This window comes from Oncorhynchus kisutch, linkage group LG28 (genome assembly GCF_002021735.2).
Source record: "Oncorhynchus kisutch isolate 150728-3 linkage group LG28, Okis_V2, whole genome shotgun sequence".
In the NCBI taxonomy this organism is placed as follows: Eukaryota; Metazoa; Chordata; class Actinopteri; order Salmoniformes; family Salmonidae; genus Oncorhynchus; species Oncorhynchus kisutch.
Window position 1 is genome coordinate 13,342,359 of NC_034201.2, and position 14,595 is coordinate 13,356,953.

At 44.0% G+C, this 14,595-nt stretch overlaps 1 protein-coding gene and 1 long non-coding RNA gene across 2 annotated transcripts; one reads left to right on the forward strand and one right to left on the reverse strand.

Moving 5' to 3' along the window:
• Positions 1-1,966: 1,966 nt before the first annotated feature.
• On the reverse strand, positions 1,967-3,133 carry LOC116358153 (putative nuclease HARBI1; the record flags this gene model as incomplete). The annotated part of the gene is made up of 4 exons (XM_031808492.1): positions 2,701-3,133; positions 2,516-2,631; positions 2,310-2,419; positions 1,967-2,225 (listed from the first exon to the last, which is right to left on the reverse strand). Coding segments are annotated over exons 1-4 (918 nt in total), but the record flags the coding sequence as incomplete, so codon positions are not given.
• Positions 3,134-13,006: 9,873 nt separating this feature from the next.
• LOC109872811 (uncharacterized) lies at positions 13,007-14,274 on the forward strand. The gene is made up of 4 exons (XR_002252508.2): positions 13,007-13,215; positions 13,559-13,716; positions 13,908-13,982; positions 14,161-14,274. It is a non-coding gene; the product is annotated as an uncharacterized LOC109872811 (long non-coding RNA).
• Positions 14,275-14,595: the final 321 nt, after the last annotated feature.

Consider the following 14,595-nt stretch of genomic DNA (forward strand, 5'->3'; position numbering starts at 1 on the left):
AAAGTTGCATATCAAGGGGGCTATTCGATGCTAATGCAGTACGCCACAGGATGTTTTTGTGCTGGTCAAGGGCAGTCAGGTCTGGAGTGAACCAGGGCTATATCTGTTCCTGGTTCAAAATGTTTATGTTGCAGTTCAGATGCGGGAGGGCTTCAGCGACACAGCTTATATTGCACCTGTACATAGCCCATCTGTAAACAGCCCATTATCTACCTACCTCATTCCCATACTGTATTTATTTATTTATCTTGCTCCTTTGCACCCTAGTATCTCTACTTGCACATTCATCTTCTGCACATCTACCATTCCAGTGTTTAACTGGTATATTGTGATTACTTCGCCACCATGGCCTATTTATTGCCTTAACTCCCTTATCTTACCTCATTTGCACTCACTGTATATAGACTTTTTGTTTTCTTTGTTCGACCGTATTATTGACTATGTTTTGTTTATTCCATGTGTAACTCTGTGTTGTTGTATTGTGTCGAATTGCTATGTGTCACGTTCTGACCTTAGTTCCTTTGTTTTGTCTTTGTTTTAGTATGGTCAGGGCGTGAGTTGGGGTGGGCAGTCTATGTTTGTTTTTCTATGTTGGTTTTTGTGTTCGGCCTAGTATGGTTCTCAATCAGAGGCAGGTGTCGTTAGTTGTCTCTGATTGAGAATCATACTTAGGTAGCCTTATTCCACCTGTGTTTCGTGGGTGTTTATTTCCTGTTTAGTGTTTTGTCATTCACCTTACAGGGGCCTGTTGCACAAAACTAGGATAAGGGATTAAGCCAGGATATCTTGGTGATCCTGGCTCAATTGATCCGTAATCCGGTTGCACTAAAGATGGATAGGGGGCAGGAGGATATGTTATGGTATAAATTACCATGGAGATGTATTCTGTGGAGCTAGCCTGCTCCAGACCAGGCTAAATTCCAGGATCTATTTAATCTCATCCCTAATGTCAGTCAGCAGTCACCACAAATGGAAACCAATAGTTATTTCACTGCTCACTATACATTGTTATCACATATAACTAGACCCACTGTTATTATTTAAACGTTTGTGATCATTAATTTCAATGATTTTGGATAAAAAAATGATTTTTAGATGTTGCTATCATTAGATAATTTACAGTTTCCCATAGACTATAAGGCTATATATAAAATATTAGGGCCACAGAGGGGAAAAAAACACAAGTCATAATATTGTAACCAGTTGTTTTAAAGGAGGACAGTTGTTAAAATGACAGATGTGGGGCATTTCGTGAAATTGTACTTCAGTATGGTTTCATAAACAAAGACATGCTGATGTGCCAGAATATTAAGTATCACATTGTCATAAGTATCAAAACTGTAAAAACAATATGTAGCTTTTCTGCAGAAAGAACCAGCCTCATAAATGTATGACTTTATCCTTTTTCTTCAGTGTGGCCCTAGTACTCTGTCATATAAACAAATACACATTCCATATGAATATAAAAACACAATGTGTAACATTATGTTCCTTTATTGAATAAGGACAAAAGCAGGTAAACCATCAGCTCCTTTCGAAACTGAAGTCACAGTGACTCTACAAGATGGAAAGCACAGAATCCAAGCATATTATACAAAATGATACATACACATTCAAAGGTCTGTATATAACACACCCTGCATGTCTGCACACTAAAATAAATGCAGGACAAATCCATACACATCAACTGAACAGACAAATGAATGGATGCAGTAGCCTCCCTGCAGCCTTGTATTACACACAGTATACCGCACAATCATAAGAGGCCAAATTCGTCAAAAAACGAACCCAAAAAAAACCAAATTCCTCTGCCACCGCAGGACATATTTAACCAAAATTGAAAGCACACATACTAACTAAAATAATTCAACACATATTGGTCCCTCAGCAGCCGACCACTGTCGTCATCAGGGAAGATTGCCGGATTGTCCCAGTCCATGGCTGGTGGCACTCTGGGGGCCCTCTCCTTCCTCAGGCAGGCCACATTGTGGAGGACAGCACAAGCCACAGTAATATCACATGCCCTAACAGGGCTGACCCTTAATTTGTGAAGGCAGTGAAAGCGTGCCTTCAGGAGGCCAAAGGTCATTTCAACTCTGGCCCTGGTCCTGGCATGGGCATGGTTGTAGGCCTGCTGTGCTTCCTGGGGGTCTGTGAAAGGTGTCAGGAGAAAAGGCTGGCAGCCATACCCCCTGTCTCCCAGCAACACACCAGAGAATTCACCTGTCAACACAAAATCTCATCATTACTACCTCATAAACACAGTGATATTCTTGACACAGCCATGATGGTTATAAATAGGGGTTGTGTGGCTTACCTTGTGATAGATTTCAGAGGCCCGAAAGATTCTGGAGTCATGGACTGAGCCAGGCCATTTTGCCACAACATTGCTGATCACACAGTCAGCATTGCAGACCATCTGAAATCATAAGATGAGGAATATTACACCAATCAATGCACATCACTGGCAATGCAGAGTGTTCGTCAATGGACAATATCAAAAAGTTATGTTCACCTGAACATTAATGCTGTGAAAGGATTTCCTATTCACAAAATCAGCCTCATGGGCACCTGAGGGGGCTTTTATCCTTATGTGTGTGCAGTCCACTGCACCAATGACATTGGGGAAACCTGTCACACAAAGTAATGAGTATCCTACTATGTGTTAACAGTTGTCCTGTAATTTGTAGATCCTCTTACCTGCAATCCTATAGAACTCCTCTTTGATGTCACAGAGTCTTCTGTGGCCAGGGAAGGAGATGAAGACATCTGCTAATGCTTTGATAGCCAGACACACACTCCTTATTGTGCGGCAAATTGTGGCCTTGTTCAGCTGTTCTGCATCACCCACTGAGTACAGGAAGGCTCCACTAGCAAAAAAGCGCAAGGCCACACAAACCATTTGCTCCACACTCAGTGCATGGCTCCGTGCAGTGCGGTGCTTAATCCTGGGACCCAGTAGTCTGCATAGATACCTGATGCCATCTGCAGAAAACCTGTATCTTTCATATAGATGGTCATCAGGGAAGGCCAGTGGGTCCAACCGGTCCCTGAAGACCCTTTCTCGCCTGAAGGCTCTCCTCAGCACAAGTGCTTCTTCATCCACCACATCTCGCACGAATGGGCATGCCATTGTCAGAGCAGAAAGGAACACACAATTTTGGGCCTTCATATAGGCTAGTGGCCACACCTGGTGCTGGGGGGGTGGGCAAAAGAGGGCGATGCCTTATAACGATGACTTGTTGTACTGATTGCTGGGAAAATAAAAAAAACCTTAGAAAGATGCCACCGTCCTGTGTGCTCACAATAAGAGCTCATATGTCATGGCTCACTTGACTTTACGAGAATATACCTAATTTTTATTTTGAGCTGTGTCATCTTCTTGGAGCTGGGGGAGGAAAGAAAAATAATGATTAATACATTTGTGTTACAGTTAGCATACAGTGTACATTGAAGGCATATCTCACCTCCCTCTCAAGTTTTTTTATTTCAAGGTCCAGTTTCCTAATTGTCCTCTTTTTTATTTCGAACTCCAGTGCAAGATTTTCCATCTTTTTCTTCTTGTACTGAATGTCTATGTCTGCCAGTTCTATTTGGCGCCGGAGGTGGTTGCCATACAACTTTCTGATAGCTTGTGAGCTCTGTGAACACAATACAATTAGCGCAGCTGGAATTTGGCAGGATGTGGTGTCCTTTTATTAATACGCACTATGTTGCCAGGCTGGTTTTCCCACTGTATAGCATCTGGGTCCTGTAAAAGAAATTCGATTTTTTGATTTTGATGAGGACTCCTCACCATTGTAGAGTAAATAGTACTTTCACAGTCTTAACATGATACCTCATGCCTTCTGGAATCCAGAGAGATGGTCTCCTCCTCATCATCGTCTCCATCATGTGCTGTTGCTGCTGCACTGGGGCCTTCACCCTATCACATTTAATCGGATTCATATTGAAGCTAGTAGACAAGACATGCCAGGCCTACAGTATGCCTTTGATGGAGTACTCACTGGATCAGCATCGTCTGGTGCTTGTGCTGGTGGCTCTAACAGGAACACAGTGCTGCCAGACACTGCAAGGCAATAGGTAAACCAAAGTCAGACAGTCCAAATTGATTCAATATGAATGTGGTTGTATCCCATGTAGAGATGGAAGGACATACCTTGAATGAAGCGGGTGGCATCTTGGGAGGAACCTATGCTCGTCTCTTTCCCCCCAGGGATCCCCTCTAAGACGGGCCTGCCTTTATTTAGCTCCAAGGCCATGTCCTCTGCTGGGGTAAGGTCAGCCTTTGGTGACCCACCACCCGTGCCTTGTCTGTGGGTATTCTTTTTTCACTGCTAAAACAGTACAGACAATGTGTGAGCAGGCACCTTCTGGGTACAATATATGCTTGTGCTTTGTTAAATATTAGTCAGGGACCATACCATTCTGCAGAATGTTCTTGTATTTGATTTTGACCTGCTGCCATGTCCGTTTTGGCCCGTTCATGTTTAATCTACACACAAACACACAAACACACACACACACACACACACACACACACTTAATGGAGTCACACTGCAAAAAATTACTTGGTATTTTTGTCTTGTTTTCAGTAAAAATAAAAAATAAATTATCATAGCTTTATACAGTGTGATGGAGTTACTTTACACAATTTTACTCATATCTGCAGTGCATTTCAATAAAAAAATTAACCGTTTCATAATTACAGTACAACTGCATTTTTGGAGATGTGAATTAAATATTTGAATTGTAATTGTGATGTTTCAGCGGAGCGGTGAGTGTGTAATTGTGCACTACTTACGCATTCAGGCGGTCTGCAATACTTTGCCACGCTTTTTCTCTTTGCTTTATCACTGTGGCGGTGTTGCCTTTCTTCTTAATTATATAGTTTACCTCCTCGTATGCCTCCATGAGGATTTGTGCTTCCGACGGGGTAAAGTACGCGGCTCTAGTTGCCATGGTAAATCAGTTAATCTGTGATCTGTGGCGGGGTCTATTTGAGTGAGCCGTGAGCGCGCACCTATCCAGGATTGGTTTCACCTGGCTTAATGAATCCGTGTCTGCTCATCCTGGCTTGGTCTTTGTGCAACCAATTAAGCCTGGACGCACATGTTTTGGCTTCATTGAGCTCAGCTGAGTCATTTATCCCGGATGTCTTAATTCTACTTTTGTGCAACAGGCCCCAGGACTGTTAGTTTGTTGTTTTTGTTCAGTGTTCATTTTGCTTCATTAAATTATGGACACTTACCACGCTGCGTTTTGGTCCTCCGATCCTTATTCGCTATTCCTCCTCAGAAGGACGAGATCCCTTACACTTTGCTTTATCTTGGCCAGGTCGCAGTTGCAAATGAGAACTTGTTCTCAACTAACCTGCCTGTTTAAATAAAGGTGAAATAAAATAAAACATAAATATAACCTAGAGGATTTAGGGAGAAGAGGACAGAGGGATGAAGAGAAGGAGAGAGAGTGTTATTGAGAAAATAAGGTAGTTCAAGAGACAGTGTTCAACAGGAATCTGTGTGGCCTCACCTGGTGTCCACACCACACTAAGTGGCTGCAGAGTACTTTATGCTGCAAAACGTTTTTTTACCTTTATTTAACCAGGCAAGTAAGTTAAGAACAAATTCTTATTTTCAATGACAGCCTAGGAACAGTGGGTTAGCTGCCTGTTCAGGGGCAGAACAACAGATTTGTACCTTGTCAGCTCGGGGGTTTGAATTTACAACCTTCCGGTTACTAGTACAATGCTCTAACCACTAGGCTACCCTGCCGCCCCAACATAAACAGACACATGAGGACAAACAATATAGCGTAGTTATATATATAATTAAGTGTCTCACTATTCTCCATGGTTGGTCCTCTTGCCTATTCTTGAAGGTGGAAGGAGCCACAGTAATACACCTGAGCCTGCTTACTGCACCACACAATCCATCAATCAGATTGATACATGAGTGTGTAGGTGTGGGTTATAGAGTGTCTCATTGTTTTGTTTTTGTACAGACATCACAGCACCCTCACCTGAGAAGTAGAAATCAGAGGGAGACAAACGGAATTGAATAACTGCAGTTGACATAGCTAAGTAAATGGAAGAATACTCTTATTGCAATGTGAATTACTCTTAAAAGAGCCTTTGGTTGTGCAATGTGTAGTCTATGGTGTTGCCAGGGAACAGCATCCTCTTCAAAGAAGTAGGAGGTGAAGATCTCCTGTACACAGATTGCCTCTTGCTTGTTGGACCCCATCCTTGAAACATCCTGCAGAGCAGCAGACTTCTCTGGCACACGGCGGCGAGCTGCAGATCCCCTCCTGGTCCTCGTGTCCATCCTCAAATCAAATCAAATTTTATTTGTCACATACACATGGTTAGCAGATGTTAATGCGAGTGTAGCGAAATGCTTGTGCTTCTAGTTCAGACAATGCAGTAATAACCAACAAGTAATCTAGCTAACAATTCCAAAACTACTACCTTATACACATAAGTGTAAAGGGATAAAGAATATGTACATAAAGATATATGAATGAGTGATGATACAGAGCGGCATAGGCAAGATGCAGTAGATGGTATCGAGTACAGTATATACATATGAGATGAGTACGTAAACAAAGTGGCATAGTTTAAAGTGGCTAGTGATACATGTATTACATAAAGATAGAGTAGATGATATAGAGTACAGTATATACATATACATATGAGATGAATAATGTAGGGTATCTAAACATTATATTAAGTAGCATTGTTTAAAGTGGCTAGTGATATATTTTACATCAATCCCATCAATTCCCATTATTAAAGTGGCTGGAGTTGAGTCAGTGTGTTGGCAGCAGCCACTCAATGTTAGTGTTGGCTGTTTAACAGTCTGATGGCCTTGAGATAGAAGCTGTTTTTCAGTCTCTCGGTCCCAGCTTTGATGCACCTGTACTGACCTCGCCTTCTGGACGATAGCGGGGTGAACAGGCAGTGACTCGGGTGGTTGTTGTCCTTGATGATCTTTATGGCCTTCCTGTGACATCGGGTGGTGTAGGTGTCCTGGAGGGCAGGTAGTTTGCCCCCGGTGATGCGTTGTGCAGACCTCACTACCCTCTGGAGAGCCTTACGGTTGTGGGCGGAGCAGTAGCCGTACCAGGCGGTGATACAGCCCTACAGGATGCTCTCAATTGTGCATCTCTAGAAGTTTGTGAGTGCTTTTGGTGAGAAGCAACATTTCTTCAGCCTCCTGAGGTTGAAGAGGCGCAGCTGCGCCTTCTTCACGATGCTGTCTGTGTGGGTGGACCAATTCAGTTTGTCTGTGATGTGTACGCAGAGGAACTTAAAACTTACTACCCTCTCCACTACTGTTCCATCGATGTGGATAGGGGGGTGTTCCCTCTGCTGTTTCCTGAAGTCCACAATAATCTCCTTAGTTTTGTTGACATTGAGTGTGAGGTTATTTTCCTGACACCACACTCCGAGGGCCCTCACCTCCTCCCTGTAGGCTGTCTCGTCGTTGTTGGTAATCAAGTCTACCACTGTTGTGTCGTCCGCAAACTTGATGATTGAGTTGGAGGCGTGCATGGCCACGCAGTCGTGGGTGAACAGGGAGTACAGGAGAGGGCTCAGAACGCACTCTTGTGGGGCCCCAGTGTTGAGGATCAGCGGGGTGGAGATGTTGTTACCTACCCTCACCACCTGGGGGCGGCCCGTCAGGAAGTCCAGTACCCAGTTGCACAGGGCGGGGTCGAGACCCAGGGTCTCGATCTTGATGACGAGTTTGGAGGGTACTATGGTGTTAAATGCTGAGCTGTAGTCGATGAACAGCATTCTCACATAGGTATTCCTCTTGTCCAGATGGGTTAGGGCAGTGTGCAGTGTGGTTGAGATTGCATCGTCTGTGGACCTATTTGGGCGGTAAGCAAATTGGAGTGGGTCTAGGGTGTCAGGTAGGGTGGAGGTGATATGGTCCTTGACTAGTCTCTTAAAGCACTTCATGATGACGGAAGTGAGTGCTACGGGGCGGTAGTCGTGTAGCTCAGTTACCTTAGCTTTCTTGGAAACAGGAACAATGGTGGCCCTCTTGAAGCATGTGGGAAAAGCAGACTGGGATAGGGATTGATTGAATATGTCCGTAAACACACCAGCCAGCTGGTCTGCGCATGCTCTGAAGGTGCGGCTGGGGATGCCGTCTGGGCCTGCAGCCTTGCGAGGGTTAACACGTTTAAATGTTTTACTCACCTCGGCTGCAGTGAAGGAGAGTCCGCATGTTTTGGTTGCGGCAGTGTCAGTGGCACTGTATTGTCCTCAAAGCGGGCAAAAAAGTTATTTAGTCTGCCTGGGAGCAAGGCATCCTGGTCCGTGATGGGGCTGGTTTTCTTTTTGTAATCCGTGATTAACTGTAGACCCTGCCATATACCTCTTGTGTCTGAGCCGTTGAATTGCGATTCTACTTTGTCTCTATACTGACGCTTAGCTTGTTTGATTGCCTTGCGGAGGGAATAGCTACACTGTTTGTATTCGGTCATGTTTCCGGTCACCTTGCCCTGATTAAAAGCAGTGGTTCATGCTTTCAGTTTCACGCAAATGCTGCCATCAATCCACGGTTTCTGGTTTGGGAATGTTTTAATCGTTGCTATGGGAACGACATCTTCAACGCACGTTCTAATGAACTCGCTCACCGAATCAGCGTATTCATCAATGTTGTTGTTTGACGCAATACGAAACATATCCCAGTCCACGTGATGGAAGCAGTCTTGGAGCGTGGAATCAGATTGGTCAGACCAGCGTTGAACAGACCTCAGCGTGGGAGCTTCTTGTTTTAGCTTTTGTCTGTAGGCAGGGAGCAACAAAATGGAGTCGTGGTCAGCTTTTCCGAAAGGAGGGCGGGGCAGGGCCTTATATGCATCACGGAAGTTAGAATAGCAATGATCCAAGGTTTTACCAGCCCTGGTTGCGCAATCGATATGCTGATACAATTTAGGGAGTCTTGTTTTCAGATTAGCCTTGTTAAAATCCCCAGCTACAATGAATGCAGCCTCAGGATATGTGGATTCCAGTTTGCAAAGAGTCAAATAAAGTTAGTTCAGAGCCATCGATGTGTCTGCTTGGGGGGGAATATATACGACTGTGATTATAATCCTCAAGGTCCTAAACGATATCTTAACCGCCATCGATAAGAAACATTACTGTGCAGCCGTATTCATTGATCTGGCCAAGGCTTTCGACTCTGTCAATCACCACATCCTCATCGGCAGACTCGACAGCCTTGGTTTCTCAAATGATTGCCTCGCCTGGTTCACTAACTACTTCTCTGATAGAGTTCAGTGTGTCAAATCGGAGGGTCTACTGTCCGGACCTCTGGCAGTCTCTATGGGGGTGCCACAGGGTTCAATTCTTGGACCGACTCTCTACTCTGTATACATCAATGAGGTCGCTCTTGCTGCTGGTGAGTCTCTGATCCACCTCTACGCAGACGACACCATTCTGTATACTTCTGGCCCTTCTTTGGACACTGTGTTAACAACCCTCCAGGCAAGCTTCAATGCCATACAACTCTCCTTCCGTGGCCTCCAATTGCTCTTAAATACAAGTAAAACTAAATGCATGCTCTTCAACCGATCGCTACCTGCACCTGCCCGCCTGTCCAACATCACTACTCTGGACGGCTCTGACTTAGAATACGTGGACAACTACAAATACTTAGGTGTCTGGTTAGACTGTAAACTCTCCTTCCAGACCCATATCAAACATTTCCAATCCAAAGTTAAATCTAGAATTGGCTTCCTATTTCGCAACAAAGCATCCTTCACTCATGCTGCCAAACATACCCTTGTAAAACTGACCATCCTACCAATCCTCAACTTTTTCCTCGACCAATACCCTACTCAACAAATTGGATGCAGTCTATCACAGTGCAATCCGTTTTGTCACCAAAGCCCCATATACTACCCACCATTGCGACCTGTACGCTCTCGTTGGCTGGCCCTCGCTTCATACTCGTCGCCAAACCCACTGGCTCCATGTCATCTACAAGACCCTGCTAGGTAAAGTCCCCCCTTATCTCAGCTCGCTGGTCACCATAGCATCTCCCACCTGTAACACACGCTCCAGCAGGTATATCTCTCTAGTCACCCCCAAAACCAATTCTTTCTTTGGCCGCCTCTCCTTCCAGTTCTCTGCTGCCAATGACTGGAACAAACTACAAAAATCTCTGAAACTGGAAACACTTATCTCCCTCACTAGCTTTAAGCACCAACTGTCAGAGCAGCTCACAGATTACTGCACCTGTACATAGCCCACCTATAATTTAGCCCAAACAACTATCCTCTTTCCCTACTGTATTTTATTTATTTATTTATTTTGCTCCTTTGCATCCCATTATTTTTATTTCTACTTTGCACATTCTTCCATTGCAAATCTACCATTCCAGTGTTTTACTTGGTAGATAATGCGGTCTACATTTGATTGTGAGGAATTCTAAATCAGGTGAACAGAAGGACTTGAGTTCCTGTATGTTGTTGTGACCACACCACGTCTCGTTAACCATAAAGCGTACGCCCCCGCCCCTCTTCTTACCAGAAAGATGTTTGTTTCTATCTGCGCGATGCGTGGAGAAACCGACTGGCTGCACCGACTCCGATAGCGTCTCTCCAGTGAGCCATGTTTCCGTGAAGCAAAGAACGTTAAAGTCCCTGATGTCCCTCTGGAATGCTACCCTTGCTCGGATTTCATCAACCTTGTTGTCAAGAGACAAGAGACTGGACATTGGCGAGTAGTATGCTAGGGAGTGGCGAGCGATGTGACCGTCTCCGGAGCCTGACCAGAAGACCGCTTCGTTTGCCTCTTTTACCACGTCGTTGTTTTGGGTCGCAGGCTGGGATCCGTTGTCCTGGGTGGAAGGCAGAACACAGGATCCGCTCCGGGAAAGTCATATTCTTGGTCGTACTGATGGTGAGTTGACGCTGCTCTTATATTCAGTAGTTCTTCTCGACTGTATGTAATGAAACCTAAAATGACCTGGGGTACTAATGTAAGAAATAACACGTAAAAAAACTAAAAACGTCAGAGTTTCCTAGGAACGCAAAGCGAGGCGGCCATCTCTGTCGGCGCCGGAAGTCCTCATGAAGTTATGCAGACACAGGTAGCTCTGGTCACCCAACCTTGGAGTGCCCTACACATGAACTGTAGTCAATCGTTTTGAAGGAATCTCCAGTTACAAGGTATCTAGGAATATGGAAGATAATGTAATTATTTGACATGTTACCAATGTCACATTATACACACCTTAGGCTGCAAAATGGTTTCAATCAAGGTTCTCCTCACAGCATTCCCATTTGCATTGGCAGCATGTTGCACCTGGCCATTTTCTTCATTCTCCACAGGTAGGTCCTCTTCAACCTCCTCAGGTAGCTTGTGTCCTTGTCTCTTGCCAAAGTTCTACATAACCGCCACTGCAATAATGATTGTCAGTGTAGTGTCCATCTTTGTGCGGAGCCCCTCTAGGCAGGGGAATCTTTTTTTCCACACTCCAAAAACGTTTTCAATGAGACCTCTTACTGGGATATGAGAGGTGTTGCATTCTCTCTCTTCAGGTGTCTGGGGGTTTAAAAGGGGAGTCATAAGGCACCCACGACAGGCATATTCATTGTCACCTAGTAGGTGGCCTTCATATGCCCCCCTTTCCAGCATTGCACACAGATGACTATTGTCAAAGATTCTGCTGTCATGGGTGGATCCTGGCCATCTAGCTACAATGTTGGTGAGCTGACCTTTGTCATCACAAACAGCCTGCACGTTGATGGAGCAGTAACCTTTCCGATTACAGAATAGTTCTCCATTCTCACCACCAGGGTTGGGAATAGGAATGCGTGTACAGTCTATTGCCCCTAGTACACCTGGGAATCGCGCTCTCCTGTAAAATCCAGCTGCAGTTTCCTCTGTAGGAAGGAACCTTATGTACTGATTCTTCAGACCGGCAATAGTACTGGACACTGACTACAGTCCTGCAGACAGTAGACTTGTGGAGTCCAAAAAGATCCCCAACGACCATCTGGAAACATCCTGTTACGTAGAACCTTACGGTCACCAGGAGCTGAAGTAGTGGGGGTACAGCCTCGTTCCTATCACTCCCATGCTTAATGGTTGGTGCAACCTTTCTTTCCAGTTGCATTACAGAGTCCTTGGAGAAGCGGTATCTCCTTAAATTCATCATTATCATAAAACTCAACAGGATTCAACCTGTCTATAATTAATCTCTGACGAACTCTGTCGTTTTGATCTCTCCACAGTAAATAATGCTGCCATTTTATCAGTTAAACCACCTCAAGTGGCAGTTCACAAATAACCTCCAATCTAAGGTTATATTACTTTTTTTAAATTGAGCAGCAGGTTTAAAATGCATCTAGGTGTCACGCCCTGACCATAGAGAGCCATTGTTTTTCTATGGTATAGTAGGTCAGGGTGTGACTGGGGGGTTTTCTAGTTATTATTTTCTATATGGGTTCTAGTTTAGTTTTTCTATGTTGGTTTTGGTATGATTCCCAATTAGAGGCAGCTGGCTATCGTTGTCTCTAATTGGGGATCATTTTAAGTTGCATTTTGTCCACCTGTGTTTTATGGGATACTGTTTTGAGTTAGTGTATGTTACACCTCTTAGTTACGGTTCGTTGTTAGTTTGTTTATTTGTCTTTGCTATATTTCACTTTATCATTAAATTATGTGGAGCACGACACCCACTGCGCCTTGGTCTGATATTTATTCCAGCTTACGAGACACTAGGTTTAAAGTGAAAACTAAAGGATTTAACTAAGATTAATTTAAAACAAGGTTTAAAATTTGGTGCAACAAGATGAATAGATAAACCTTAATTTAACCCAGTGTGGCAGATGGCAGGGAGAGGTGAGGGGAGTGGTTATTGAGAGGAGATATCTTGCAGCCCGCTGGCTCCACACCTGAGCCTTTCATGGACTTCCTGCCCCAACGAGGCGAGGCTGTGGCTCATTAAGCCAGGGAGTGCTTGGAGATAAAGGAGGAAGTAGCCTGCACAAAGGGGCAGAGAATGGAGATAGAAATGTGTGATATGTTGAGTGGGAGAAGAGAGAACAGTGTCTGTAAGATTACCTGTTGTGAACCGGACTGTTGGATTACCCCCTTAGTGTACCAAACTGGATTGGCTGAGGAACAGAGTTTTAGGATTACCCTTGGAGATTGGAACGGACAACAAGAACAGCTTGTGGACTGAAGTAATTGATGAATTCCCCTTCTTCACCCGTGTACAAAAATCCCTAATAAACTCCCAATTTGTGTTCTAGTTGTGCTACTGGTGCATGTTTTGTTATTGAACTTGGTGACGTGGAAATCCCACACCCTTGAGCCTGCTACACAACTTTGAGTTAATCCATGTTGGTGCAACCCACCTTTGATTGTTATAGGTTACAGAATGCTTGATGTATCCATTGTGAACATTTAAAGTTTTCAACTAAGTCTATTGCAAAGTCCCTAACCTAATCAGGCAGACTACCTAGCTACTAGCTGGTGAAAGAAATGAGACACCCAGCCTGGTCAAGTGTTGTTTTTTGCTTCAAGTCCTAGAGCGTGCCATTCACTGGCTGTATCCAGGGAGGTCTGCATGAGGGGAAGACCATCACTGTGACAGGGAGAGTCCTGCCAAATGCCAAGAGGTATGCACTACTTTTCTCCAGCCACCTCCTCCCCAACCAGGATATCCTGTCCATCCACACAGTGTGAGTATTCTCCAGACAGACTGATCAACAGGTTTCTTAGTTAAACAAGTGTTAATGAGTTTTAGTATTTGGATTTACATAAGGCCTGCAGTTGTATGGAAACACTTGTTACTACTAAGCACATTACTACATATGTGTCCTCACAAAACAGTAGCATAGGCCATTACTCAAGAGAGACATTTTGTTTGCAGGGTCAACAGAACCAAGCCATGTCTCATCAAATTAAATCAGGTCCCAAAACTCCTCGATGCTGTAATGCCACACAGGTAGATTATAGCATTCTGGGTTGGAGGCTAATTTAGTGTATTTAGCCTTTTTCCTTGTGGTGGGTGTTTTCATAAGATGATTGCATTTCATTCCATTCAGTCAATTTTAAATGAGGGTTGATCAAGCTTTCCTTGTTTCATTTGACACTTGTTTGACAACTGTTTGTCTGTTTTGTAGGTTTTGTCAGCTGTATTTTGTTGCCCAGGATTTGCTCAGGTGCATTCAAATAAATCAACTTTTTAGAGTTCAAAATTTGTAGCGTAGAGGCCATCCTCTGGAATTTTATTGGAGTTGAATCATTGATTATATAAATAAATTATATAAATGAATAAAGCTGAAATGAAAATGAAGCTCTGACAATATTAAATAGTTTAGAGAATGTACTGAAAGGTGCTATTCTTCAGATGGTAATGTACAAGGTTTATTTTACAGACACCCCCTCCATACACCCCCCAGCCGTCCTTTGTAAGTACCCGTGACGTCGCTAGGCCTATTTTAGTGGGGCTTTAGCAGGCATGCTGGTGATGCTGATGGGGCATGCTTTCTTCAGCAAAGATGGCTGATAAAAATACTAGGCTGGAAGAAAATGTAAGAACGAATCATGCAAAAAAA